Source organism: Melospiza melodia, chromosome 30 (assembly GCF_035770615.1).
Source record: "Melospiza melodia melodia isolate bMelMel2 chromosome 30, bMelMel2.pri, whole genome shotgun sequence".
NCBI lineage: Eukaryota > Metazoa > Chordata > Aves > Passeriformes > Passerellidae > Melospiza > Melospiza melodia.
Window position 1 is genome coordinate 2225605 of NC_086223.1, and position 26369 is coordinate 2251973.

At 59.7% G+C, this 26369-nt stretch overlaps 1 protein-coding gene across 2 annotated transcripts; it reads right to left on the reverse strand.

Moving 5' to 3' along the window:
• Positions 1 to 2811: 2811 nt before the first annotated feature.
• Positions 2812 to 23049, reverse strand: MED24 (mediator complex subunit 24). 2 transcript variants are annotated; one of them, XM_063178709.1, is made up of 25 exons: positions 22763 to 23047; positions 20386 to 20468; positions 19541 to 19579; positions 17993 to 18066; positions 16720 to 16943; positions 16155 to 16266; positions 15559 to 15709; positions 15249 to 15362; positions 14608 to 14655; positions 14398 to 14480; positions 13980 to 14066; positions 13529 to 13640; positions 12822 to 12964; positions 12174 to 12211; positions 11520 to 11602; positions 10133 to 10311; positions 9941 to 10040; positions 9474 to 9649; positions 7573 to 7837; positions 6336 to 6517; positions 5998 to 6091; positions 5047 to 5146; positions 3578 to 3655; positions 3339 to 3487; positions 2812 to 3248 (listed from the first exon to the last, which is right to left on the reverse strand). In XM_063178709.1, exons 1-25 carry the CDS (start codon positions 22890 to 22892, stop codon positions 3132 to 3134), a joined length of 2961 nt encoding a protein of 986 aa, XP_063034779.1. In that variant the 5' UTR covers positions 22893 to 23047; the 3' UTR covers positions 2812 to 3131. The 2 variants fall into 2 exon arrangements, with proteins under 2 accessions (XP_063034779.1, XP_063034780.1); XM_063178710.1 differs by lacking the exon at positions 3578 to 3655 and having other exon boundaries at positions 22763 to 23049.
• Positions 23050 to 26369: the final 3320 nt, after the last annotated feature.

Sequence of the window (26369 nt, forward strand, 5' to 3'; positions counted from 1 at the left end):
CTGCCTCAGGGACAAGAGCTCATGACAGCTCCTGGAGGATTCACTGCTGGAGCAGCTGGCAGGGTGTGGGCACAGTGCCAGGGCAGCCTGTCCCAGCACGGGGCTGGGGTGGTGCTGCTGAGGCCACAGGTACTCACCCACTGCCCGTGCCCAGCACGGAGGGGACTCACAGGGAGGAATCACAGTGAGAACTCGCACTCATGGAGAGGAATCACAGTGAGAACTCACACTCATGGAGAGGAATTCCAACAAAAACTCATACTCATGGAAAGGAATTCAAATAAGAACTCACTCTCATGGAGAGGAATTCCAACAAAAACTCATGGAAAGGCATTCCAATGAGAACTCACACTCATGGGGAGGAATCACAGTGAGAACTCACACTCATGGAGAGGAATTCCAACAAAAACTCATGGGGAGGAATTCCAACAAACATTCATGGGGAGGAATTCCAATGAGAACTCACACTCATGGGGAGGAATTACAATAAGAACTCATACCCATGGAGAGGAATTCCAATGAGAACTCACACTCATGGGGAGAATTCCAATAAAAACTCATGGGGAGGAATTCCAATGAGAACTCACTCTCATGGGGAGGAATCACAGTGAGAACTCACTCTCATGGAGAGGAATTCCAACAAAAACTCACACTCATGGGGACGAATCACAGTGAGAACTCACACTCATGGGGAGGAATTCCAACAAAAACTCATGGGGAGGAATTCCAATGAGAACTCACACTCATGGAAAAAAATTCCAATAGAACTCGCACTCATGGGGAGGAATCACAGTGAGAACTCACACTCATGGGGAAGAATTCCAACAAAAACACACTCATGGAAAGGAATTACAATAAGAACTCATACCCATGGAGAGGAATTCCAATGAGAACTCACACTCATGGGGAGGAATTCCAATAAAAACTCATGGGGAGGAATTCCAACAAACATTCATGGGGAGGAATCCCAATAAGAACTCACACTCGTGAGGAGGAATTCCAACAAAAACACTCATGGAAAGGAATTCCAACAAAAACTCACACTCATGGGGAGGAATCACAATGAGAATTCACACTCATGGGGAGGAATTCCAATAAAAACTCACACTCATGGAAAGGAATTCCATTGAGAACTCACACTCATGGAAAGGAATTCCAATAAGAACTCACACTCATGAGGAGGAATTCCAACAAAAACACTCATGGAGAGAAATTCCAACAAAAACTCACATTCATGGGGAGGAATCACAATGAGAACTCACTCTCATGGGGAGGAATTCCAACAAAAACTCACACTCATGGGGAGGAATTCCAATAAGAACTCACTCTCATGGAGAGGAATCCCAATAAGAACTCACACTCATGGGGAGAATTCCAATAAAAACTCATGGGGAGGAATTCCAACAAACATTCATGGGGAGGAATTCCAATGAGAACTCACACTCATGGGGAGGAATTCCAATAGAACTTGCACTCATGGGGAGGAATTCCAATGAGAACTCACACTCATGGGGAGAATTCCAATAAAAACTCATGGGGAGGAATTCCAATGAGAACTCACTCTCATGGGGAGGAATCACAGTGAGAACTCACACTCATGGAGAGGAATTCCAACAAAAACTCATGGGGAGGAATTCCAATGAGAACTCACACTCATGGAAAAAAATTCCAATAGAACTCGCACTCATGGGGAGGAATCACAGTGAGAACTCACACTCATGGGGAAGAATTCCAACAAAAACACACTCATGGAAAGGAATTACAATAAGAACTCATACCCATGGAGAGGAATTCCAATGAGAACTCACACTCATGGGGAGGAATTCCAATAAAAACTCATGGGGAGGAATTCCAACAAACATTCATGGGGAGGAATCCCAATAAGAACTCACACTCGTGAGGAGGAATTCCAACAAAAACACTCATGGGGAGGAATTCCAACAAAAACTCACATTCATGGGGAAGAGTCACAATAAAAACTCACACTCATGGGGAGGAATTCCAACCAGACCTCACGCTCACGTGGCAGAATTCCCAACAAGACCCCGCTTGTGGCTGACAGCACAGCAGGGAAGCATCCCTGCCCCACCCAGTGAGAGCAGCACAGGCAGCCCAGCAGCCACTCTCAGCTCCAGGACAGGGTGAGGGACATTTCCCCTCCTGCCCAGCACAGGGCTTGGCCACTGGCTCCCTATCACCCCCAGGACCGAGGGGTTTTGGGCAGCCCCAGAAGCCCAAATGAGACGAGGCAAAAGCTGATTGTACAAAAGATTGATTTATAGAATAATAAAAAAAAAAAATTAGGTGGTGTCTCAGTCTCAAAAGTGCCATGAGGCAGAGCAAGGAGATGGCTCTGTGTGCTGAGGCAGCAGCCCTCCAGCAAGCAGTGACAGGGGCCATCCCAGGCATGCAGAGCACCAGGGAGACCCCTGGGCTCCTCAGCAAGGATCCCAGGCATGCAGAGCACCAGGGAGAGATCTCTGGGCTCCTTCTCAAGGGATCCCAGGCATTCAGAGCACCAGGGAGATCCAGGGCTCCTCCTCAGGGATCCCAGGCATGCAGAGCATCAGGGAGGGATCCCTGGGCTCCTCTTGAAGGGATCCCAGGCATGCAGATAACCAGGGAGATCCAGGGCTCCTCAGCAGGGATCCCAGGCATGCAGAGCACCAGGGAGATCCAGGGCTCCTCAGCAAGGATCCCAGGCATGCAGAGCACCAGGGAGGGATCCCTGGGCTCCTCCTCAGGGATCCCAGGCATGCAGAGAACCAGGGAAACCCCTGGGCTCCTTCTCAAGGGATCCCAGGTATTCAGAGCACCAGGGACATCCAGGGCTCCTCAGCAGGGATCCCAGGCATGCAGAGAACCAGGGAGACCCCTGGGCTCCTTCTCAAGGGATCCCAGGCATGCAGAGCACCAGGGAGAGATCTCTGGGCTCCTCAGCAGGGATCCCAGGCATGCAGAGCACCAGGGAGACCCCTGGGCTCCTCAGCAAGGATCCCAGGCATGCAGAGCACCAGGGAGACCCCTGGGCTCCTTCTCAAGGGATCCCAGGCATGCAGAGCATCAGGGAGACCCCTGGGCCCCTCAGGGATCCCCCAGAGCAGGGATCCCCCCTGCTGGAGCAGCCCAGCTCACAGGGCAGCGATGGCCTTGGCGGCCACGCGGCGGCCCAGGGGCAGGCTGAGGTCAGTGATGGCCAGGACAATTTTGGGACTGGACATGGTGGACACCTTCACCAGCTCTGAAACCTGCCCAGGGACAGAGGAGAAGCACAGGTGAGTGTGTCCCACGTCCTGGGGCACTCCCCAAGCAGGGACAGGGATTGTCACTGCACCCACCATGGTGAAGGGCATGAACTGGAGGATGCTGCCACGGCTGCCCTGCTCCAGGCACTCCACACACTCCTCCATGAACCACTGCACAAACTGGGTGTGGGTGCCAGCTGTCTTGGCCCCCAGGATGGAAGAGATGAGCAGGAAGAGGTTTGCTGTGGGGACAGAGAGACAGCGACAGTCAGGTGACGTCTGGGGGTGTCCCAGGGGTCGGATGTGACCCCACAGAGCCACCCCCACCTTACCCAGCACACGGTTCAGAGGGTCCCTCATGCTGACAGTGTGCAGCTGGGAGGCAGAGAGTGAGCTGCTCATGGAACGATCTGTGGGCAGGAACAGAGTCAGGAACAGCTTTGTGCCCCCCTTGGCTGAGCCACTGTGCCCAGCTCTGGCCACCCGAGGTCACCCAGCTCTGGGAGGGGCTTTGCCATGAGGCAACAGTGGAGCAGAAGAGGTTTAGGCCCCCTGTGCCAGTGGGGCACCCCAAAAACACAGCACAGATGGTTCTGCCCCATCCCTGTCCCCTCTGCCAGCCCACACAGAGCCCAGGCAGGTTTGCCACGCTGCTTTTGGGGTGTGACACGTGGTGACATGAGTGTCATGATCACCAACAGCAGCAACACACACACACACACGTGTTACACATCCTGTGTGTGAGCCAGATGTTCAACAGCTGCACAGCAGCCCTCCCATCTCACTGTCAGGGTGCAATGCAGCTATCAGAGCTGAAGCACGTCCAAAATCTAGCAGCAAATCCTGGGACAGACCAGGAGGATTGAGCTGACCCCCAGATGGGAAGCACTGCTGGGCACTCCTTGTGGGAAGAACTGGGTCAGGTGTGCTCCAAAGGGATGGGAATCCCTTTGGGAAGGATCTTGTGCACACCCCACAGCCCTAAATCTGCAGCATCCACCTTGTGCTGCTCTGAGGATGCTCACCAGAAAAAGAAAAGCCCTCCCACACTTTTCTCATGGAATCACATGAGTTCCATGGTGGCTGCAGGAAGCAGCATTTCCACATCACTGCAGCAAATAGCCCAAAAAAGTCCTGAATGTCACTGGGAAGAGGTGGGACTGCCTCAGGAGATAAAAGAAGATAAGTGAAATAAAGGGAAAAGCCCACATTTCAACAGTAATGAAACCAAACTGAAACTGAAGGTCAATAGATGTGATGAAAACTAACATATAGAGTAATTTGGGATAAAGGGAGAAACAATGACCTGAGAACGTCCTGACTCACTGCCCAGGAGTGTGGACAATGTATGTGGGAACTGTGACATGGATCCCCCCAGCAAATCCCCCACTGGAGCTGTCGTAACCCGTGACACTGCAGGGACAGGGATGTCACCAGGGGCCCCATCCTCAGCTCTGCCTCAGCCTTGTTAACAGCACTGGAATGTCAGGATTTGGCCCCAGACACCAGGAATGTCACATCCAGCTGTGGTCCCATGAGGGGTGGCTGGAGGGACACAAAGACCCCCCTGAGCTGGCAGGAAAGGAAAGGGTAATGTCATCCTTTCAAGTTGTTCTGACCAGAAAAAATAAATAAATTGGCTTTTCCCAAAAGCAAAAACTCCAAGACTATTCAAAAAGCACTTGAGAGCTCTAAACCCTCACCCAGCCAGTTTGGGAAGGGAAGGGGTTTTGTGCAAACACACGTTTCCCAAAGGGACAGGGAGGCAGGGCAGCCATCCCCCCTCCCCTCCTGCACTTACTGGGGCTGGAGAGGATGTTGGAATCCTCCTCGTTGGAGCTCAGCAGCCTCATGAGCTTGGAGGGCTGGGTGTCATCCAGTGGGAACAGGCTGATGTAATCCTGGGGGGAACAGGGGGGGGTCAGCCCCAGCAGCCCCTCACCCTGCACAGGGCTGGTCACCCACCCTGGGCTCTGCACAGCCCCACAGCCCAGGATCTGTTCCCCACAGCCCAGGATCTGTTCCCCACAGCCCAGGATCTGATCTCCACAGCCCAGGATCTGTTCCCCACAGCCCAGGATCTGATCCCCACAGCCCAGGATCTGATTGATCCCCACAGCCCAGGATCTGTTCCCCACAGCCCAGGATCTGTTCCCCACAGCCCAGGATCTGATCCCCACAGCCCAGGATCTGATTGATCCCCACAGCCCAGGATCTGATTGATCCCCACAGCCCAGGATCTGATTGATCCCCACAGCCCAGGGTCTGATTGATCCCCACAGCCCAGGGTCTGATTGATCCCCACAGCCCAGGATCTGTTCCCCACAGCCCAGGATCTGATCCCCACAGCCCAGGATCTGATTGATCCCCACAGCCCAGGATCTGATTGATCCCCACAGCCCAGGATCTGATCCCCACAGCCCAGGATCTGATCCCCACAGCCCAGGATCTGATTGATCCCCACAGCCCAGGATCTGTTCCCCAAAGCTCAGGATCTGTTCCCCACAGCCCAGGATCTGATCTCTGCTCAGTCTAAGCTGGACTCATGCTGAGCAGCTCGTTACAGCCCCTTCCCCAGAAAAAGAGAAAGGAGAACCCTGCATTTTAAGGTTGGAAGGCCTCAGAGAACCCAGAAAAGCTGGGCAGGGAGTCTGCATTTACCCACCCACTCCTGCCACCCTCACCCTCCCCAGCCACTGCTGCTTTTGGGCACAGAGAGCCCCCAGGCAGCCCCTGCCCCACCCAGACACACCTCAATGTCCTCCCTGTGCCTCTTCTTCTGCCGGGCTGAGGCCTGGACCTTGCTGTGGGAGGAGTAGGAGCTCAGGGCACACCAAACAGAGAGCCTGGGGACAGACAGGGACACAGGCAGGTGCTGCCAGCCCACCTGACAATGGGGTGTGGCACACAGCAGCTTCCTCCTCCTCCTCCTCCTCCTCCTCAGGGGGCAGCAGGGAATGGGAACTGCTGGCACTGCCAAAGCCAGAGTGGGATTTGGATAGCTGGCATCCTCATCCCAGCACAGATCATCCCCCCATCTCCCCAAAGAGGCCTTGAGGAGACAGTTTTCATTGCTCTGGGGGGTCTTACTTGGCCAGGGCCTTCCCAGGGGGGTCCATGAGGGTGTGCCACTTGGAGGAGTCTGTCAGCAGGTTGGGCAGGATGTGGCCCAGCAGTGTCAGGGTCAGCTGGTGCATGTCCAGGCAGAAGATGGCATAGAGCAGCTCCACAGCCCTCAGCGTGTGCTCCTTCCTTGTCTCCTTCAGCAGCTCCTGCAGGAGGGGAGGGGAGAGGTGGCACTGCCCAGAACAGAGCCAGGACTGTCCCAGCACCCAGCCCAGGGACACCCAGTGTCAGAACTCAGTGCATCCCTCTGGGTGCCCAGAGTTGCCAGGACCCTGCTGGGGGGCTCAGAGACCCTGGGGATTTGATTGTGACCCCTGGAGCAAGCTGCCAGCTTTGTATGAGGACCTGAAAGTCACCGAGGTTTGAATAGTATAATAATAAAATTATCACAAGGTGGAAATGGAGATTTTAGGATTTTTGGTATGGGGGTTATGGGGAGAAGATGGAGGAACTTGGGTGTGTCCAGCCTTTCTTCTTCTTCTTCTTGTTCTCCATTTTCTGCAGTGATGTTGGCACTTTGGGATTGGTTTAGAGTAGAAGCTCACTGTCTAACACAGGTGATGGGTATTGGGAAGTAATTGTAAATATTGTACACGTGGATTTTGGTATAAAAACTAACACCACCCCAAGGGCTGGAAACAATCACCAGCTTTGTGTGAGGAGTTACAAGCCACAAGAGTTTGAGTAGAATGATAGTGAATTTGTGACAGGGTGAAAATGTAGAATTTGGAGGTTCAAGAGGCAAGAGGGAGGAATCTGGGCATGTCCTGTCCTTCCTCTCCTTCTTCTTCTTGTTCTCAATTTTCTGCAGTGATGTTGGCACTTTGGGATTGATTTAGAGTAGAAGTGCACTGTCTAACACAGGTGATAGGTATTGGGAATTAAGTGTAGATATGTTGTACTTGGTTTGTGGTGTAGAGGGGCAGTCAGAGTGCCTGTGGCTGCCCTGCTGAGCAGATCTCAGCTGGGCAGAAAGAAAATTTTATAGATAAGAATTGATAAACAACCTCAAGACTGAAAACTGAAGAGTCCAGACTCGTTCTTCAGCCACTCAGGTGAAACAGAGACATCCTGCACATCTCAGGGCAGCAATTAACAACAGCTACCTGAGAACCCAGGACACTGGGAACACAAACCAGACCCACCATTCCTGCCCTCACACCCTGCCCAGCACTAGGGGGTCCCTCCTGCCCCCTCATACCTTGACCAGGTTGTTGCAGAACCAGTAGACCCCGCCCATGTGCAGCAGGGTGTCGAAGATGTGAATGGAGCGGCTGTCCACCCAGCCCTTCTCCAGCACCTTGGTGAACACGCTGGTCAGAACCTCCTTGATGGGCTTCTTGGGGGGCAGAAGGTTCCAGTAGGGAATGGTGTCCATGCCAGTGGAGGGGAATTTGATCTGTGTGGCCGTTTGCTGCAGGACGTCCGCACACATGTGCTCCAGGATGGAGCTCATGATCACCACGCTGGCACAGAGAGATGGGGTCAGGGCACAGGGAAGGGACAGCAGGGCACAGAGAGTGGCATGGCATTGGGGAGGAACAGCAAGGCACAGAGAGTGGCATGGCACAGGGAAGGGACAGCAGGGCAAAGAGAATGGCATGGCACAGGGAAAGGGACAGCAGGGTACAGAGAGTGGGCATGGCATTGGGGAGGAACAGCAGGGCACAGAGAGTGGCATGGCACAGGGAAGGGATAGCAGGGCACAGAGAATGGCATGGCACTGGGAAGAAGAAACAGGGAAGATGGCGTGGCACTGAAAAGAAGAAACAGGGAAGATGGCATGGCACCAGGAAGCAGAAACAGAGAAGATACCATGGCACTGGGAAGCAGAAACAGGGAAGATAGCATGGCACTGAAAAGAAGAAACAGGGAAGATGGCATGGCACTGGGAAGCAGAAACAGGGAAGATGGCATGGCACTGGGAAGAAGAAGGGCAGGACACAATGGCACTGGAAAGTGGAAAGGGGGCAGGAGGCAGTGTGGAGCTGGGCAGCAGAAGCCGGGCAGGAGATGGCACAGGATTGGGAAGTGGAGAAGGGGAAGCAGGGCAGGAGCAGCCCCTGGGCCCAGCTGCAGGGCAGGAGAAGGCCCTGAGCCCCAGCTGCAGGGCAGGAGAAGGCCCTGAGCCCCAGCTGCAGGGCAGGAGCACGCCCTGGGCCCAGCTGCAGGGCAGGAGCACGCCCTGGGCCCAGCTGCAGGGCAGGAGCACGCCCTGGGCCCAGCTGCAGGGCAGGAGCAGGTCCTGGCCCCAGCTGCAGGGCAGGAGCAGCCCCTGGGCCCAGCTGAAGGGCAGGATCAGGCTCTGAGCCCCAGCTGCAGGGCAGGAGCAGGCCCTGGGCCCAGCTGCAGGGCAGGAGCAGGCCCTGGGCCCAGCTGCAGGGCAGGATCAGGCTCTGAGCCCCAGCTGCAGGGCAGGAGCAGGCCCTGGGCCCAGCTGCAGGGCAGGAGCAGGCTCTGAGCCCCAGCTGCAGGGCAGGAGCAGCCCCTGGACCCAGCTGCAGGGCAGGAGCAGGCCCTCTGCAGGGCAGGATCAGGCTCTGAGCCCCAGCTGCAGGGCAGGAGCAGGCCCTGGGCCCAGCTGCAGGGCAGGAGCAGGCCCTCTGCAGGGCAGGATCAGGCTCTGAGCCCCAGCTGCAGGGCAGGAGCAGGCCCTGGGCCCAGCTGCAGGGCAGGAGCAGGCTCTGAGCCCCAGCTGCAGGGCAGGAGCAGGCTCTGAGCCCCAGCTGCAGGGCAGGAGCAGCCCCTGGGCCCAGCTGCAGGGCAGGAGCAGGCTCTGAGCCCCAGCTGCAGGGCAGGAGCAGGCTCTGAGCCCCAGCTGCAGGGCAGGAGCAGCCCCTGGGCCCAGCTGCAGGGCAGGAGCAGGCCCTCTGCAGGGCAGGATCAGGCTCTGAGCCCCAGCTGCAGGGCAGGAGCAGGCCCTGGGCCCAGCTGCAGGGCAGGAGCAGGCCCTCTGCAGGGCAGGATCAGGCTCTGAGCCCCAGCTGCAGGGCAGGAGCAGCCCCTGGGCCCAGCTGCAGGGCAGGAGCAGGCCCTCTGCAGGGCAGGATCAGGCTCTGAGCCCCAGCTGCAGGGCAGGAGCAGCCCCTGGGCCCAGCTCACCGCTCGTTGTAGAACTGCAGCGTGTTCTCCCCGTACAGGGGCGTCGCCAGCTGCCGGATCATCTGCAGAGATTTCTCGCGCTCGTCCAGGCCCAGCATGCGGACGTGGGCCACCAGCCAGGCCACTGCACACACTGCCATGCTGCACACCTTGCCCTTGATGTTCTCTGTGATTTTCTAGCAGAGGAGAGAAGCACGGCCAGGTGGGTGTGCAGCCATCACCTCCCAGGGCTGTGGGTCCTGACTGCAGGGTCCAACCCCTTGTGTCCTCCATGGGTGTGACACTGTCCCTGCCAGTCCCACTGCCACCCACAGGGCACTTTGGAGCAGGAACAAGGGGCTGGAGCCACATCAATTTCCTACTTCCGAGCTCCAAGGCAGCTGCCAGAGGGATCAGGGCAGGAGAACAGGGTACCCCAGAGCTTCTGGACCCTCCTCAGCTCCACTCTGCCCACCCAGCAGCCCCACCTGGATCGACTCTGTGCTGAGGACTCCATTCTCCCAAGCATTGAGGATCTCCAGAATGGCAGCTGAGATGCTCAGACACACCTCGTGCCACTTCATCTGCCTGTCAGGGAGAGAGATGGGAATTCAGACCCAGCTGTGGGGCTGGGGGCTCCCCCAAGAGCTGGCAGGGTGGGCACACGGGTGGGCTCTTACACCAGCTTCATCTCAGAGGAGTTGTTGAGGAGGGCAACCAGGGACTCCACCTTGGTGGAATCCGGGCGGAAGCAGGGGTGGTCGGGGTTGAGGATCTTCCCCTCCTCGGGCATGCAGGTCAGCATCCAGGTCTCAAAGAAGGGCACCTCCCCTGGAGGGTTGGAATCCGACAGGATCACCTGGAAAGGAACCAACACGGGGTCTGCATGCTCATCCCCAGGTGGGGAGCCTGCTGGGGACGCCCACCCTGGGGTATGTCTGTCCCACCCTGGGGTATGTCTGTCCCACCCTGGGGTATGTCTGTCCCACCCTGGGCCTGTCCCCCACCCCAGGGTGCTCACGGCCGTGGGAACAGCGCCGCCCCGTGGCCCGGAGGGAGGGACAGGCACCGGTCAGGCCCCAGCAGGGCACTGCTCAGGCTGTCTGAGGCACTGGTTTCCCCTCTGTGGGTTGTGGCTTCCCCTAACACCACGGTGCTCCCCAGCAGAACACAGCCCAGCTCAGAGCAGAGATGCCAGGCCAGCTGTGAGTGTGGCCACGGGGTCACAGTGTCCAGCTCAAACAAGTCCTTTGTCCATAAGGTCCCTGGGGCTGGGGTCACCCCTGTGGGGGCCATGAGCTGGGAACCCCACACGTCACTTCCTCCCCTCAGCCCGTGTCACCCAGGGGACGCTATTTTTGTCCAAAGAAGTTTCACACATCTGTTCAGCAGCAGCTGGGCAGGAAAGCTGCTGGGCTGGGAGGGGGGGATGAGATCTCATTGGACAGCCCTGGGCTGCCTGGTTTCCATCCTACCATCCCTGCCTGGTTTCCCCTCCCTGCTCCCAGGGCTGCCTGGGCAGGACCCTGCTCTCCCCCTCTCTGCACCCCCAGGTTTCGGTATCGTTTCGCCTCCCAGCACACACGGATGTCGAAACCTGGAAAATTTTCGTGCAACCCAAAGTGGTTTCTTGGGCAGGGCTGGGAGTTCCTCCTTAGACAGGGAGGGCTGACACTGCCTGGCCATGCCAACCAGTGCCAAACTGGGAGCAGTCTGGTGAGCTGCAAGGGCCATTGGAAGCAGCATTCCCATTGATCCCACCAATGAAGCACAGCCCAAGTCCTCAGGGAGGTGACAGCCAGTCCTGCTCCATCACCTGGCACCCAGAGAGCCCCAGGGACACATTTCCAGGTGACAGGCACTGGGTGCTGTGCCCTGGGCTACGAAGTGGCTGCAGGGACAGTGAGGACAGTGGCAGGCTGGCCACTAGAGGAGGCTGATAGGCTGCAGCAGCGCAGGGCCTGAGCTGGCAGATCTGAGAGCTCCTCTCAGCATCCAGCCTCATCCTTCCCCTCCCTCACAGGATCCAGTCCCAGCCTCTCATCCCTCCCCCCAAAGGATCCTTACCTCTGAGCCATAGGTCTGGGCCACATGGCACAGCATGAGGAAGGAGATGTCAAAGAGAAGAGCCCGGACTGGGCCACTCTTGGCTGAGGGAGGAGAAATAAAAACCTTGGGGCCTCAGCAGGAGGAGGGAAGCAGAACCCCACAAACAAGGGGGCCAGGGCACAGTTCCCCCACTGTTCCCCCACATAGTTTCTAACCCCCCCAGTGGATGTTCCAAGTGCCTCCCCCCACCTCATCTCTCCCAGAGCAGCTCTGGCCTCCTCTGGGCAGCCCCAGCCCAAGTGGGGCCTCCCTCACCATGGAAGGTCAGAGCACTCTGCAAGTTTCATCACACAGAGTCAGAGTCCTTATCTGGGCTGTGCTGACACATCACCCCTTCCAGGGAGGGAGCCAAGGGGCCCCCAGGCTCAGCTGGGGAGAGGGAGCCCACGGGAACACCCCAGATTTGGGATGGACACACAGCGTGTCCCCAAATCCCTGGTGGCGCAGAGCACCCACCCTGCCAGCACCCCCAGCTGGGCCTGGCACAGCTCAGCTGGCTCTGGTGCCACAGCCAGTCCCAGTTGAACCCAGGCAGGCCCCAGAGCACCCCAGCAGGGGCAGCAGGGGGGGCACAGCTCCAATCACCCGACGCACGGACGAACACGCACTCACAGATTTCCCCGGTGATTTGCTTGGTGAATTCATTCAGCCTGCAGGGGCACAGAGTGGCAGCAAAGCATCATCAGTCCAACCACACAATTCCCAGCCCTGACACAAGCAGGGCTGGCCTGCAGAACCCCCCACCAAGCTCCAGCACAGAGGGGCAGAGGATGCAAGGCCCAGCTCTGCAGACACCCTCCAGCGCCACAGGGACGTCACCTCCTCCCTGTCTCTGCTCCCTGTGGTCACACAGCTCCAGCCAAGCTGCTCACCCACACCAAGGGCTTTCCCCAGAGAGGGCATTTCAGAGCACAGACCCCCCAAGCCACCTTGGAGGAGCCCATCACACAGCCCCACGTGTGTGTGCACTAAGCAGGACGTGTGTGTCTGCAGAAGGCAGGGACACACTGCCCTGCATCCAGGGCTCAGCCACAGCCTTCAGTTTTCTCAACACCCCAGACCAGCCTGGCTCCAATTCTCTGTCGTGTTCATGCAAAGATGGGGGGCTGTGGGGTGCAGCATCCCTGAGATCTCAGCCCTCCCCAGTGCTCCACAGGGTCACAGGCACATCCAGCCCTGTTCAGGGGGCAGTTTAAGGGGTGCCTGTCCCCACCCAGCCCCCTGGTCACCACTCACAGTGCCACCCATGTGGGCACTCACTTGACAAACTTCCGAGCGAAGGATTTCAGCTTCCCAGTGGCTGCTGCTGCTGCCAGCAGCAAGTCCAGGCTCTTCCCAGACAGCATGTGACCCAGGACCCCCAGCAGGCCCTCAGGGGACTTGGAGTGATCTGCATCCATGGTCTACAAGCAAAAAAGCAAGAGGAAATGGAAGTCATGGGGATGTGTGCTACAGAGTAGCAGCAAACTCCAGCTTTATGGGTACAGAGCTGACCAGCTGCAAGAGCTGTCCCTGAAACCTTAAGGAACAGGGACTGCTGGATTTGGGAGAGGTGGGATGGAGACCTCTGAGCCCCTGCCACCAGCAGGAAAACATCCCCTGTCACTCAGTAGCAGCAAAACAAGCAGAGTGAGACAGGGACAGGGGGAGTCCCCAGGGAGGGAGCAGGGGAGATACACACAGAGAGCAGCTGATAGAGGCAGAGCTGGCTGGGCTCAGGCTGCTGGCACTGATGACATGCCACCTGACAGCTCCTCCAGCTTCCTGGGAAGGAGAGGAGGAGGGGAGCTCCTCATCTCCACAACGGAGCAGCGAGGCTCCAGTGATTCCTCCACTACTCCACCCCAGGGCAGGGAGAAATCCGGTGCCTCCCAAGCACCCTGGCTGCCTGCTTAGACTGATGCTGCTGGCAAAGGGCTCCAGGCCTGAGCCCAGCCAGCCCAGCAGGGCTGCAGAAGGGCACTGACCTTCAGGATGTTGGTGACAGTGGGCTCAGCCCTCAGGATGAGCCCAGGGTTGGGCTGGATGTTGGCGTTCTCGGCCGATTTCAGGGACGGAGAGTTTTCCTTGTCTGCGGCCCTGGGGGACCACAAAGAAGGGCCAGTGGGTAGGAATCCATCACTCTGCCTCCCTCCCTCCACCCATGGCACCCTCAAGGGACAGCCACTGCCTCAGGCCACCACCAGCTGCTTCTCTGAGGGGACAAACTCTGCCTGTACCCAACCTGTCCCAAAAGCAGCATCCTGTCCCCCCAGGCCACCATGCATGTCCCAGCTGCAGTCCCCCAGTGTCAGCACAGCTGCTTCCCCCCAAAACCAGGTGCTCCAGCCCCCCAGTGTCAGCACAGCTGCTCCCTCATGCTCCCCCAAAGCAGGTGCTCCTTTGTGGGGGGTTCCCCAGATTTTGGGGTGGCTGTACCGTTTGTCAATGAGGTTGTTCATGTTGGCCTCGGAGAGCAGCCCCTGCTTGCTGCACTCCTGCAGGAGCAGGCTCATGCAGTTGCAGCTGGAAGAGAGAGAGAGAGGAGAGCTGTAGCCCCAAGGACAGCATTCCTGTCACCCCAGACAGTGCCACAGGGCAGGGGGATCATGAGCTGCCCTGCTGGCCCTGTCCCACCCCTCTGAGGGTGCTGCAGGGTCCAGAGCAGCTCTGGGTGTCACACACGTGACACAGCTGCCTCACTCATGTGGCAGCAGCAGCAGCAGCTCCTCAGGAAGAAGAAATGGGATCAGAAACCAAGCCAGCCCTGCCAGGAATTGGGTTGGTTTGTTGGTTTGTCCCCACACTGAGGACAGGGTGGCTGTGGCAGCTGTGGCCATGCTGGGCACTCACTCACTTGCAGCGCTGGTCGGCTTTGTCGAGCAGAGGGGTCAGCTTCAGCAGGAACTCAAAGGCACAGTTCACATCCTCAGTGAAATCCTGACAAACACAAAGCCAGGCACTCAGCTCACCCGCCCACCTCCCCCTGTCCCCACCTGCTCCATCAGGGAAGGGTTTTGGGACAGGGAACATTTCCCCATGCAGGTAACAACACCACCAGTCTCACCTTGTCCCCTTGGGGATACTTCTTGAGTTTAACCAGCACTTGGGGCATCTGAAAGACACAGGGCACAGAGTGACATGAGGGCACAGAGTGACATGAGGGCAGACCCTGTTCCACAGCTGGGACCCCCCAGCCCCAGGAAAGCAGCATTTCTGGAGCAGGGTGTGCACCCAGGGGATTTTGTGCCCCTGTTCCCCTCTGCAGGGTCCTTCCACCATCACCTGGAGCCACATTTCCCCCATGATCTCTCAGGAAAAAACTCTGCCAAACAAAATGAGGCTGGGCTGAAAGGAGGCCCCTGACAGCACAGTTGATGCTAGGGGGTGACAGGAGGGCTCAGGTGGGGTGGACCCCAAAGGGAACATTGTAGGGAGTGGGGATCACCCTGGGGAGAACATTGCGAGGAGTGGGACACCCCAAGGGGCACATTTTGGGGTGTGGGGGTAACCCAAGGGGAATTCTGAGTGGGTGAGGGGCACACTGTGGGGTGGGAATCACCTCGAGGGGCACACTGTGGGGTCTGGGCACCCCAAGGAGCACACTGCAAAGAAGAAGGATTGATTGCTCTGGCAAAGCTCAGACCTCAGCAGGAGCAGGGAAAGGACAGCAGCAGGCAGGGATTTGGTGCTGGGGCTGGGCCCTACCTTCAGGAAGGTGAAGGCTGTCCACTTGAGCTCCTCTGTGCCCTCAGGACACTCGATGAGGCCCACAAAACAGGCCTTCCAGATCTCCAGCACGAAGAGAGGGGAGGGGATGCGCTGTGGGGCACACACACAAACCCTCCCAGTGCTGGGCTGGCAGCAAAGCTCATCCCCCAGCCCAGCCAAAGCCCTGCTGAGGTGTTGATGGGCTCCTGCTGCTCCCCTGGTCCAGGACCAGCACAGGGAAGGCACACACATGGCCTGGCCCCACAGCCCCAGGCTGCCTGAGCAGAACACGCTGTCACTTCTGTACCTGCATCCTCTTCACCATCATCAGCTGCTCCACCAGGGGCTGGGTCTCTCCTGTGAGGTTCATGGTGCCCTCCAGCAGCACCACGGCGTGCACGGTGGGGAAGCCTGTCTTGTTCAGCTGCTCTGAGTGGACTGAGAGCATGGTGGGGATGCTGGGGGTGGAAGAGGAGAGCACAGGGTCACTGGAGCCCTGCAGGGACAGATTCCTGCTCCTCCTGTCCCACTCCCATTCCCTGGCCAAACCCCTGACCTTTGCTGGCCCCGGGGCAGGACACTGGAACACCTGGGAGCTCCAAGGCTCAGCCAAGCCCTCAAGCCCTGGGAGCAATTCCAGGGGGATCCAGAGCAGGGACAGAGCAGCTGAGGGCCAGTAAAAGGTCTCAGGGTCACCAGAGGAGCAACCCCTGGGTAAGACTCTTCTGCAATAAATCACTACTAGCTCTGTCCTCTCTCCTCTGCTGGAGCAGGGAAGGGATGGGGAAGCAGAGAGCCAGTGTGCAGGGAGGCAGGAGCCTCAGAGCAGGATTTTGGGGGACTCAGAGTGAGGCTCAGACCCATTTCACCCCCTGAGCCCACAGGGCAGCAGCACACAGGCACCTCTTGATGAGGGACACGCAGTCATCAGCCTGGCTCCGCAGCGGGGAGCTGCCAAGGTTGTTCAGGTTCTCTCCCAGCTTGAGCAGGGACTGCTCCACGGTGCTCCAGGAGGCTGGGGAGGGAAGGCAGGGATTCAGTGAAGGGAAATGGGGAAACCAGGCAGGCCAGCTCCAAGGCCCCCACAGCAGGCTGAAGAGGCTGGGAGTCCCCACTGGTGATGCAAGCCCAGCCCAGGGGTCTGTGTGGTCCCACCCCAAGCCCAGCCTGGCACAGCCTCCTGGCCAGACACAGAGCAAGGCGTGGGGCTGTGCCAGGCTGTGTGAGCACAGCACACCCAGGAACAGCTCCTGCAGCCTTCACATTAATTCTGCTCCTCTTCCAAAGGCAGCACGCAGGGGAGGGGGCAGAGAGTGGCACAGAGCCAGGGAGGAGACGGTTCCAGCAACAGGGCTGGAAGATGGATGGGCCTGGAGCCGCAGGGACAATGCGGCAGGAGCCGGGCAGGGGGAAGGGAGAGGTGCCAATGACATCTCCCCAGGGCCAGCATGCAGGGACAGGGACGTACAGGTCTCCTCCAGCTTGGCAATGTGGATCAGGGCACGGTTCTTGGTGCTGCTGAGCACCTTCTCCAGCCTCTCCAGGCACATCTTCAGCTGGTTCTCTGCTGCTGCCTGCTCCAGAGGATCCTTCACCTTCTCGGCGTAGAAGGTGGCGCAGCGCAGGAGCCAGGTGAGGGCACTGAGCAGTGCCCTGCACAGGCTGATGCACTCCTCAGCCTTGCCATGGCAGCTGGGACAAGGGAAAAGTGGGAATATGCTCATTGTGAGTGTGGAAACTGAGGCACAGACACTGGGTAGGCTGAGGAACCCAAAGCCAGGTCCTGCACTCCCAGCCCACTCCTCTGCTGTAGATCCCAACCTGCTCATCCCACCAGAATTCCTGCTGTGCCAGGGGGAAGGAGACACCCCCAGCCCCCACCATGCAGCCTCCTCGCTGGCCTCTCCACTACAGGGAAACTTTCCAAGCTTTTAATCAAATTATCTTGCTAAGGGAGGCTCAGCATTGATCAGCGCTGCGAGAGGTGAACGCTTCCCCCTCCTGATGCACAAATCATCGGGGCCAGAAGTTTTGATCAAATTAAGCAGAGGATCAGAGCAGCCAGGAGAGGATTAAGGGCTGGCTCTGCAGTTGGCCAGCGACAGCTCCTTGTCAACATCTGCCACTGATGCATATTCATTGCTGCTGCTTCATTTCATCTCATTGAAGAGCCTTCCTCATCCTCCTTCTCCTCTCACTGTCCCTGCCACACGCTCCTGCCTCCCAGAAGAGGCTGTCAGGGGTTAACAGGAAGATTTCTGAGCTTTCTAAAAAAGTTTTTGTGGCCTGAATTGTCTGGACTCCCCTGGGTCCTGCAACACCAGCGGAAAAGCATAAAGGAAAAAAACAAGGCAGTGCCTAGGGCAGGAGCAGAGTGGGACATGCAGCTGGGGCCTGGGAAGGTGCAGAGGGAAAGGAAATAGAGACCCTCAGACCATGAGTCTTACACCCACCCCATCCAGCTGAACAGGGAAGGATAAACAGTGAGGTTTATCCAGAATAGGGGGGTTTCTGGCAGTTTCCCACAAAGCTGGTGGGGTTTGGATTCCCTCTGCTGCCCCTGTGCTGGCCCTCACGAGGCAGCAACTTGGTAAGGGACACAGAGCTGGAGGGGGAACCTGCCTTCCTCTGCCAGGGTGAGTATTCTGGGATCAGACAGGACCCTCAGGCTCGGCTGGTTTCTGGTTCTGCCCATGGCACAGCCAGGGCAGAGCTGGCAGTGCTGGAACACCACACAGTACCTGAGGCGGTCACAGAACATGTCCATGATCTCCAAGAGCGACTGGACACACAAATCCCGGGAGAAGTCATCGAACTAGAGCAGGGGAACACAGAGAGGCTTCACACGGGGACTGCTCCGGCAGCTCCACACGAGCTCAAGCCCTTCCTCCAGGGCCGGGCCAAGCTCTGCGGCCACAGGACACTCCCCCTGGCAGCTGCCCAGAAGCCACTTGAATGAGAAGTAGGTCAGGGCTGTCTGTCGGCCAGGTCGTGCCCTCCCGGGGTTGTGAGAGGCGCTGGGGCCGCGGCAGCAGGGCCGGGGCTGCGTTTTCCCCGCAGCCTCAGGCCGGGGCTGTGGCGGGCCGGCCGCCAGCCCCCTGCCCACCCCCGGCTCGCTGGGGCTGGCAGCGCCATCGGCCCGGCCGGCCGCGGGGCTGGGGGCGGCGGGCAGCAGAAGCGCGGCCCCCCCGCCTCCTCCCGGAGCAGATGGGGAGCCCCGCCGGGCCGGAGCTTGCCCGCAGCTCCGCGCTGGGCCCACGCTGCGCTGAAGGAGGAAGGCTCGGCTGTCAAGGTCAGCGCTGCGCCCGCCCCTCCGAACGGGCAGAGACGAGGCACGGGCAAACAGCAACGAGCCCGAACCCTTTGGAGCTGAGCTGGGCTGGGCTCTGCCCTACCCTCCCCTCTGAGACCCCTGGAGGGGTCCCCACCTTGCCAGGGCTTCGAGCTCAGCCTCCAGTTCCCCAAAAATTTCAACACTGACTGCCAGCGAAATTCTCCCCTCCATCCCCATAACAACAGAAATCATTCTCCCTGAAGTCATTCCTCCTTTGGTCACCCTGAGGTGACCCTGCCAAGGAGGAGAGTGGGGGGTCTTTTATAGCCTGTGAGGAGCATCCCAACACCAAACAGAGGCAGCCATGGAGGGTGCTCAGTGTCCCCATGGAAGGAGCACAGGGACACAGAGGCAGCCATGGAGGGTGCTCAATGTCCCTATGGAAGGAGCACAGGGACACAGAGGCAGCCATGGAGGGTGCTCAGTGTCCCCATGGAAGGAGCACAGGGACACAGAGGCAGCCATGGAGGGCGCTCAGTGTCCCCACGGAAGGAGCACAGGGACACAGAGGCAGCCATGGAGGGCGCTCAGTGTCCCCATGGAAGGAGCACAGGGACACAGAAGCACAGCTGAGCGTGGTGTGTGTGGCTGTAACCCAGCTCCTCCATGGCCAGCTCTGATCCCCACAGCGCTGCCAGCACGGCCGGCCACAGCAGGATGTGGTTTCCAGCAGTTGGGATGAGGTTACACACAGGCAGGAGCCTGCCAGGCCCCCCAGGGCAGAGGGACAAGGCACTGACACCTCCAAAAACCCCCTGGGACCCACGGCAGCCCATCCCCAGGGGGACACAGAAAGGCTTGGGCGTTAATCTGCGCCGGCTGCCCGCTGCTGACTCAGCCCAGGACGTCGCTTTCCACTTGACCTATATTTGGTGGGAGCTTGTGGGGAGGGAAAGGGATTTGTGGGGTTGTGGGTGAAGAGTGAAACCTCTGAGAGCACCTGGCAGAGCCCTACCTTGCTGATGGCCATCAGCACCGTGGAATAGGACACCATCTACAAGAGAGAAAGCCAAAACAAGCGCGGTGTGGCAGGGGCTGTTGCTGAGGAACGGCAAGGTCAGGGCACGGCCCCGCTGCCTGTCACCGCAGACGGGGCCAGGGCTGGGCCACTGACCCGGCACAAATCCAAACAGACATTTTTAGGTGATGGCTGATGCGTTTCACACAAACTTTAGGCGATATTAAATGCCAGGATATGGAACTGTGGAGCTCAGAGAGAGTGCAGAGCCTCTTGGCGGGCAAAATTGCCACCCTGGGCGATGGCAGAGGCTATTTATGGAACCATCCCTGCCCAGGGCACAGGCTGAGCCCTCCACTGCCTGCCCCGGCCCCACAGAGGCTCACATGGGGGTTTGGGGTGTCTGCCCCAGCCCCAGAGGGGCTCACATGGGGGTTTGGGGTGTCTGCCCCAACCCCAGAGAGGCTCACATGGGGGTTTGGGGTGTCTATTGAGCCCCAGAGAGGCTCACATGGGGGTTTGGGGTGTCTGCCCCACCCCACAGAGGCTCACATGGGGGTTTGGGGTGTCTGTTGAGCCCCAGAGAGGCTCACATGAGGGTTTGGGGTGTCTGTTGAGCCCCAGAGAGGCTCACATGGGGGTTTGGGGTGTCTGCCCCAACCCCAGAGAGGCTCACATGGGGGTTTGGGGTGTCTGTTGAGCCCCAGAGAGGCTCACAGGAGGGTTTGGGGTGTCTGCCCAGCCCCAGAGAGGCTCACATGGGGGTTTGGGGACCCCCAGTTGCTTTGCCCAGCCTCACTGAGGCTGCAAGGTGACCCCCAGCAGCAGCAGCAGGTCCTTACCTGGGAGCTGATGGCGTATTTCAGGTAGGACAAGATGAGTGGGTTTGGGGACGGCCCAATCATGGCCTGCTCCAGCAGAGCCTCTGCAAGGAAAGAGGGTCCCAGCTCAGCACATGGGGACACACAGACACACTCTGCTCTCCCCTCATCCCCCAGGGAAGCTGGCAAAGTCCAACTGTACCAACCACAGAGACTCCAAACCTGTTTTCTCCTCGATTCACCAAATCCCACAACTTTCTAATCCCTGAATAATTCAGGCAGAGCTCACAGCCTCCTGCTCCAGCCCCGAAACTGCTGTTGCTGCTCTCCACATTCTCCTCCCTCCCACTTCTTGCCAGGAGGCTCCTGCAGCCTCCACTGAGTGTCTTTTACCCAGGCACCTGGGGCTGAGCTTGGGGCCACCAGTCCCCTGCGCTGGGTGCAGCCCTGCCCGTCTGGCCCTCGGTGGCCTGAGGGGCTCTGCCCGTCCCATCTGCTCAGCCAAGCCTTTAATTGCCCATTTGAGCCATGGCAGAGTGCAGGAAGCACCTCCCTGAGCAGGCCCCGGGCTGCAGAGCAGCCTGCAAGTAGGTCAGAGCACCCAGATGTAAAAGGGGGAGCAGCAGCTCGGCGGGAAGTCGTCACCCCAAAGATGAGGAGGAGGAGGAGGCACCATCAGATCCTGAGTGCAGGAGACTCCCTGGGTGTCCCTCCAAGGCTGAATCCTCCAAGGCCAGGAGGGTCTGGGATGAGGACAGAAGGCTGGTGGCAGCCATCCCCTCCCCAGCCCATGGCACAGTGTCACCACGAGCCAGCCACATGCTGCTCCCTGCTGCAGACGTGCCAGGCCCTGCCGTGATCCTGGCACCTCGTGCCAGCTCTCCCTCCTTTGTACTTCCAAGCTAAGCTTGGCAAAGGACAGCTCTGGGGGCTGTGGTGAGGAAGGGGAGCTGCTGTTCCAGCCATCAGGACCTCGGGAATGGGGTGCAAACAATGCTCAGAGTCAGGGCCAGCATCCTGCCCGTGTGGCTCCCAAAAGGAAAAGGGGGACATGGCTCCTTCTCCTCCCTGGCTGCCCCAAAGAAACCACTGAGCCCTGGCTAAATGTGGGCCAGGAGAAACCCATTCCTGCAGAAATAATAGGGAATTATCCTCTCTGTGTGGCTGGTTTTGGGGGATACACAGATGAGGCCAAGCCAAGCACCCTGCAGGCCACAGAGGAGCAGGAGCTGGTGGCACCAGGGTGGCCACAGACACCTGGTAGCCCCAGGGAGCAGCTGGGCAGCAGCAGGGCTGGCCCTCGAGCCAAGCACCCCCATCCCCAGCAAATCCATCCCCAGCAAATCCATCCCCAGCAAATCCCTCTCCCCACGGCCACAGCTCGGAGATGACAAACCCAGCAGCAGCAGGGACAGCGTGTGACAAAAAAAAACAGGCACTGACACAAAACCCAATGGGAGGGTGGGGAGAAGGGAAAAACATGCACAGGGGAAAGATCCCCACACTCAGAGGAGTGAGAGCTGCTGCCTGTGTGGGGCTGGTTCCTTTAAACCCCCTGGAGCAGCAGCTCTGTTTATTTATCCCGGGACTTGCAGCACAGGGAAAATCCCAGCACCAAGTTTCTATAATTAGCAGGAGAGCCTGGCAAATCTTTAAACCAGTCCTAGCCCTTGGCAGGATTTCTGTGAAATGCCCTTGAATTGGGCTGGGAAGCAGCCTTGGGAGCAGCACCTGGCTCCTGTGCAGTGCTAGAATCAGGAAATCAGGGAATCATTAAAGCTGGAAAGACCTCCAGGAACATCTCACCATAACCCAAACCCCCTGGAGCCACATCCACGTGGTAACTCCACCACAGCCTGTTCCAACACCCTTTCAATGAAGAAATTTCTCCTCATTTCCAGCTTAATTCTCTCCTGGCTCAACTTGAAGCTGCTTCTCTTGTCCCAAAAGCCACGCTGTGCTGACTCCTGAAACCTCCCATGGGGGGAAAGGAGGGAATGACCCCAAAACGGGAGGAACAGATGGGAATGGGCTGACATGGTTGGGAATGGGAATTTTGGGGTGAAAAGCAGCGTGGGAAGGGGAGCAGGGAGGGTCCAAATACAACAGGCACCCTCATAATACCCCAAAAGGGGGTACACCTTTTTCTATAGGGAAAAAAGAGGGAATGACCCCAAAACGGTGGGAACAGATGGGAATGGGCTGACATGGTTGGGAATGGGAATTTTGGGGTGAAAAGCAGTGTGGGAAGGGAAGGAGGGGTCCAAATGCAACAGGCACCCCCATAACACCCCAAAAGGGAGAACACTTGGGGCAACACCCAAATACACGCGTGGGGACCCCCAAAAGAGCCCAGTGTGCCCAGTAAGGAGGGGGAACCCCTCGCCTCCCCCCAGACCTGCCAAGTTGAGGATGTCCCAGGTGGCTCCGCGGGGGAAGAACCGCTTCATGTTTATGGCCCATTGATAGTCGCTCCAGCGCTCCTTCCAGGCCTGCAGGATGGCCTGCTTCAGGTTCACCACCTTCATGGTCACCCTGCGGACGGACAGCTCAAGGCGAGGGGGACGGGGCCCTGACCCCAGAGCGGGCCGGGGAGCGCGGGGAAGCGGCCCAGCGGTTTCGTAGCGCTGCACCTCGGGGTGTGCCCGCTCCCCGGGCCTGGAGGAGCTCGGAGCCGCCCCGGAGCCCCCCGGAGCCCCCCGGAGCCCCCGAGGTTCGGTGCCCGCGGGTCCTGCCGGGTCCCGCCGCCCCTCACCGCGGCCCGGCGCCGCCCTCAGCGCCTGGGCACCGCCATTGCGGCACCTGCCAACAAGCCGCGCGCTGATTGGGTGGCGGGGCAGGGCGGGCGCGGGGGGTGATGGGAGTTGTAGTTCGGGAGGGCTAGGCCGGGCGGGGGCGGGAGTGTGTGTGCAAAGGGTGGGTGGGAACGGGGGGCGAGTGTGCAAACAGCGGGGGGAGAGTGCAAACAATGTGTGGGTGAGCAAACGGGGGAGAGAGGGCTGACGCGGGGTGTGTGCGTGTGTGTGTTGAAATGTGGGGCTGAGTGTGGAAATAGGACTTGACTATGCAAACAGCAGGGGTGAGTGTGCAAATAGGGTGTGTGTGCAAACACGGGGTGAAAATGGGTTGCAAACACGGGGTTTTTGCAAACAGGGCATGGTGTGCAAATAGCCGGGGTGTGGGAAGGTGGGGGGGTACAAACACAGGGGGAAGGTGCAAATATGGTGTGGATGTGAAAGGCAGGAGTGGTGCAAAAACAGGGTGAGTGTGAGAACAGGGGATGTAGAAATAAAAGGTGAGTGCAAAAACAAGGGATGTGCAAACATGGTGCACATGAGGGGTGAGTGTGCAAAGGCTCTGGCGTGGCAGCACAGGTCTCCCAGCACATCTCTGTGCATGTGTGCAGGTGTGCAAACGTGTGCACGCACACAGGCCGGTGAGCTCACACATGTGGATGCACAGCAGTGTGTGTGTGTGCATGCGTGTGTTCTTGCACACGTGTGCAGACACCAGCAGCCCCGGGCAGGTGTTGCACACGCAGGCCCCGGCGCAGGGGTGGGCACCACGCGGGTGTGCACGGCCCTGTGCTGCAGACACAGACACGTGTGTGCACACACGTGGCACAGCCATGGGCCCGGGCTGCCCCCCACCCCCTCCCTGCAGCACCAGCCGCTAAAAATATCCCCAGGGATGGTGCCAGCCGTTGCCATGGCAACGGGAGGATGGGGAGCAAGGCCGGGGGGCAGCCCCCCAGAACTGCCAGCGCCCCCCCCCTCGGTATTCCCAGCTCATGAACCCCCCCAGAACGCCCCCAGTAGCCCCCCAACACCTCCAGCACCCCCAAAACCCCCCCCCAAAACCCTCAGCACTCCCACCACTGTCAGTACCCCCAGAGGAGAACCCCCAAGGCTCAGAAGGAGGGTGAAGACCCCCATGGGGCTGAGGTGGGGGCTCAGTCACCCGCTGCCCCCATTTTCCAAGGAGGGTAATGGTGGGGCGGGGTGGGGTGGGGGGGGCTTCTCGGCCCCTTAATTCCCCGGTTAATCATTCATGGGGCCGGGGCGCAGCAAATCCGCCCGTGCCGGGGCCGGGATTAGGCGGGCGAGCAGCGCTGCCCAGCCGGCGAGGGGCCCCGGCAGAGAGGGGGGGGGTCCCGCCGGGGGCAGCCCTGGACGTGAGGAGGGATTTCCTGTGCAGGGGGGGCCGCTTCCCACAGCTGGCCGAGGAAAACACAACACGGGGGTCTCTCCAGGCTGTGCTGGACCCCCCCCCCCCTCCCCTCCTTGGCACGGCACCCCCCAAATTCAGGGGGAGGGAGTGGTTGGGGGGGTGGCAGGGTGTGCTTGGGGGGTCGCAGCTCCCCGGGCTGGGGGGAAGGCGTCGAGGTTTCGGTGCTTGGCAGGGCGCCCCGGCACAGCTGCCTCCGGCCCGGGCCCGGGGGGGGGGCCGGAAGGGGCCGGGGCCGTTCCCAGAGCCGGGGGCAGGCGAGGGGCGAGCGGGGGCCAGCGTGGGGGGCTCCCCCCTTCCCACGGGGGCGCTGCTGGCACGTCCTGCTGGGGGGGCACATGGCTGGTGACGGGTGTTTGGTGGGGTGTGAAGGGTTTGTTTGATCCATGGGGCCGTCCAGAGCCCCCCAAGCTGGTGGTGGGTGCTGCCCCGTGGGGGTGTTCAGTGCTGGGGATGGAGGTGTTGGGTGTCATCCCCTCCCCTGGGGGTCCTGGGGGGGCACCACTGCTGGTTTGGGGCTATATTTAGTGTCTCTGCAGCAGAGCAGCAAGATGAATTTTATTGAATGTGTTTCGGCTGAGTGTCTACGCCCTGAGAGCAGCAGAGCCCCTCTAAATCCCAAATCCCCCCCAAATCCCCCCAAATCAGGGTCAGCCACAGTGCACAGGGTCCTCACCCTGCTGGGACAGTGCAGAGAGACCTGTGGTGGCCCTGGGGGCACCTCACAGGGCACAGAGAGCTGGTGATGAACGCGAGAGGTCCACGCGCTCCAGAGGGGCCACAGGCAAACTCCAGCCCTGCCTCAGTTTCCCCACTGCGATGGGGGCTGCCAGGCAGCCTCGGGCAGGGGATTTGGGGTCATGAGGAGGTGTTGAGACGGGGCTGGGGGCAGGCGAGCTCGGCCACGGCCTTATCGCGGGCAGACGGCTGCGGGGGGCCGCGGCCGTGCCGTGTTTGCTGAGGATAAAGTGTACGGAACAGGCGGGGAGGCCCGGGGGGGCCGTCACGCTGCCGCTGCCCCGCCACGCTGGGAGCGCCGGGCAGGCCGGGAGGGCCCCAGGGTGACCCAGGGAGCGGGGGGGATCCGTGGGGGCTGTGGGGACACGGGGCTGTGGGGACCAGCGGAGCAGGAGGTCCTGGGGGGTCCCTCGGTGTTTGTGGGACAGCCACCGGCAGTCCCAGGCGTCACCGGTGTCACTCTCCTCCGTCCCCTGGGTGTCCCCATCACCTGGGGACCACCGTCCCCTGGAGATCCCCGTTCCCAGGGTAGCGCTGTCCCCTTGTTGTCCCCGTTCTGAGCAGCACCGTGCCCTGAGAGCCGCTGGGCACCCCCCTTCCCTGCACCCCCCGAGTATGGGAAAGCATCCCCGGGGCACACCCGTGCCAAGGAAGCCTTCATCCCTTGGGCACCCTCCTCTCCTAGAAGCCTTCATCCCTTGGGCACCCCCATCCCCCTGGGTGTCACCGCCCCGCCCGTGCAGCCCAGGGAGGGGGGTACCCACGGGGCTGGGGGGTGGGGGGCGGCCACACCGACCCCCCCGGGGGTCCCAGGGCCGAGCTGCGGGGCTCGGGGCGGGGGTGGGGGGCGGCAGAGCCGCTTTAAGCCCGGGCATGACGGGACGTGTAGTCCGGGGAGGAAAAGGGGGGGCTGGGAGCAGGGGCTGCTGGGAACGGGGGTGGGGTGGCACGGGCGGGTCGGGGGGCTCCGGGGGGCGACCCTCAGCGCCCTCCCCAGTGATCCCCCCGCGCTCCCGGTGCACGCCGCCATCCCCGGCCCC

What these genes read in the sequence shown, in the direction of transcription:
- MED24 (XM_063178709.1), bottom strand. Translation starts at nt 22,892, where the DNA reads ATGAAGGTGGTGAACCTGAAGCAGGCCATCCTGCAGGCCTGGAAGGAG. An exon ending in GCAAATCACCGGGGAAATCT is followed by an intron (nt 11,603 to 12,173) that starts GTGAGTGCGTGT and finishes CTCCTCCCTCAG; the next exon opens with CCAAGAGTGGCCCAGTCCGG. An exon ending in TCTGCAACAACCTGGTCAAG is followed by an intron (nt 6,518 to 7,572) that starts GTATGAGGGGGC and finishes CCCCTCCTGCAG; the next exon opens with GAGCTGCTGAAGGAGACAAG.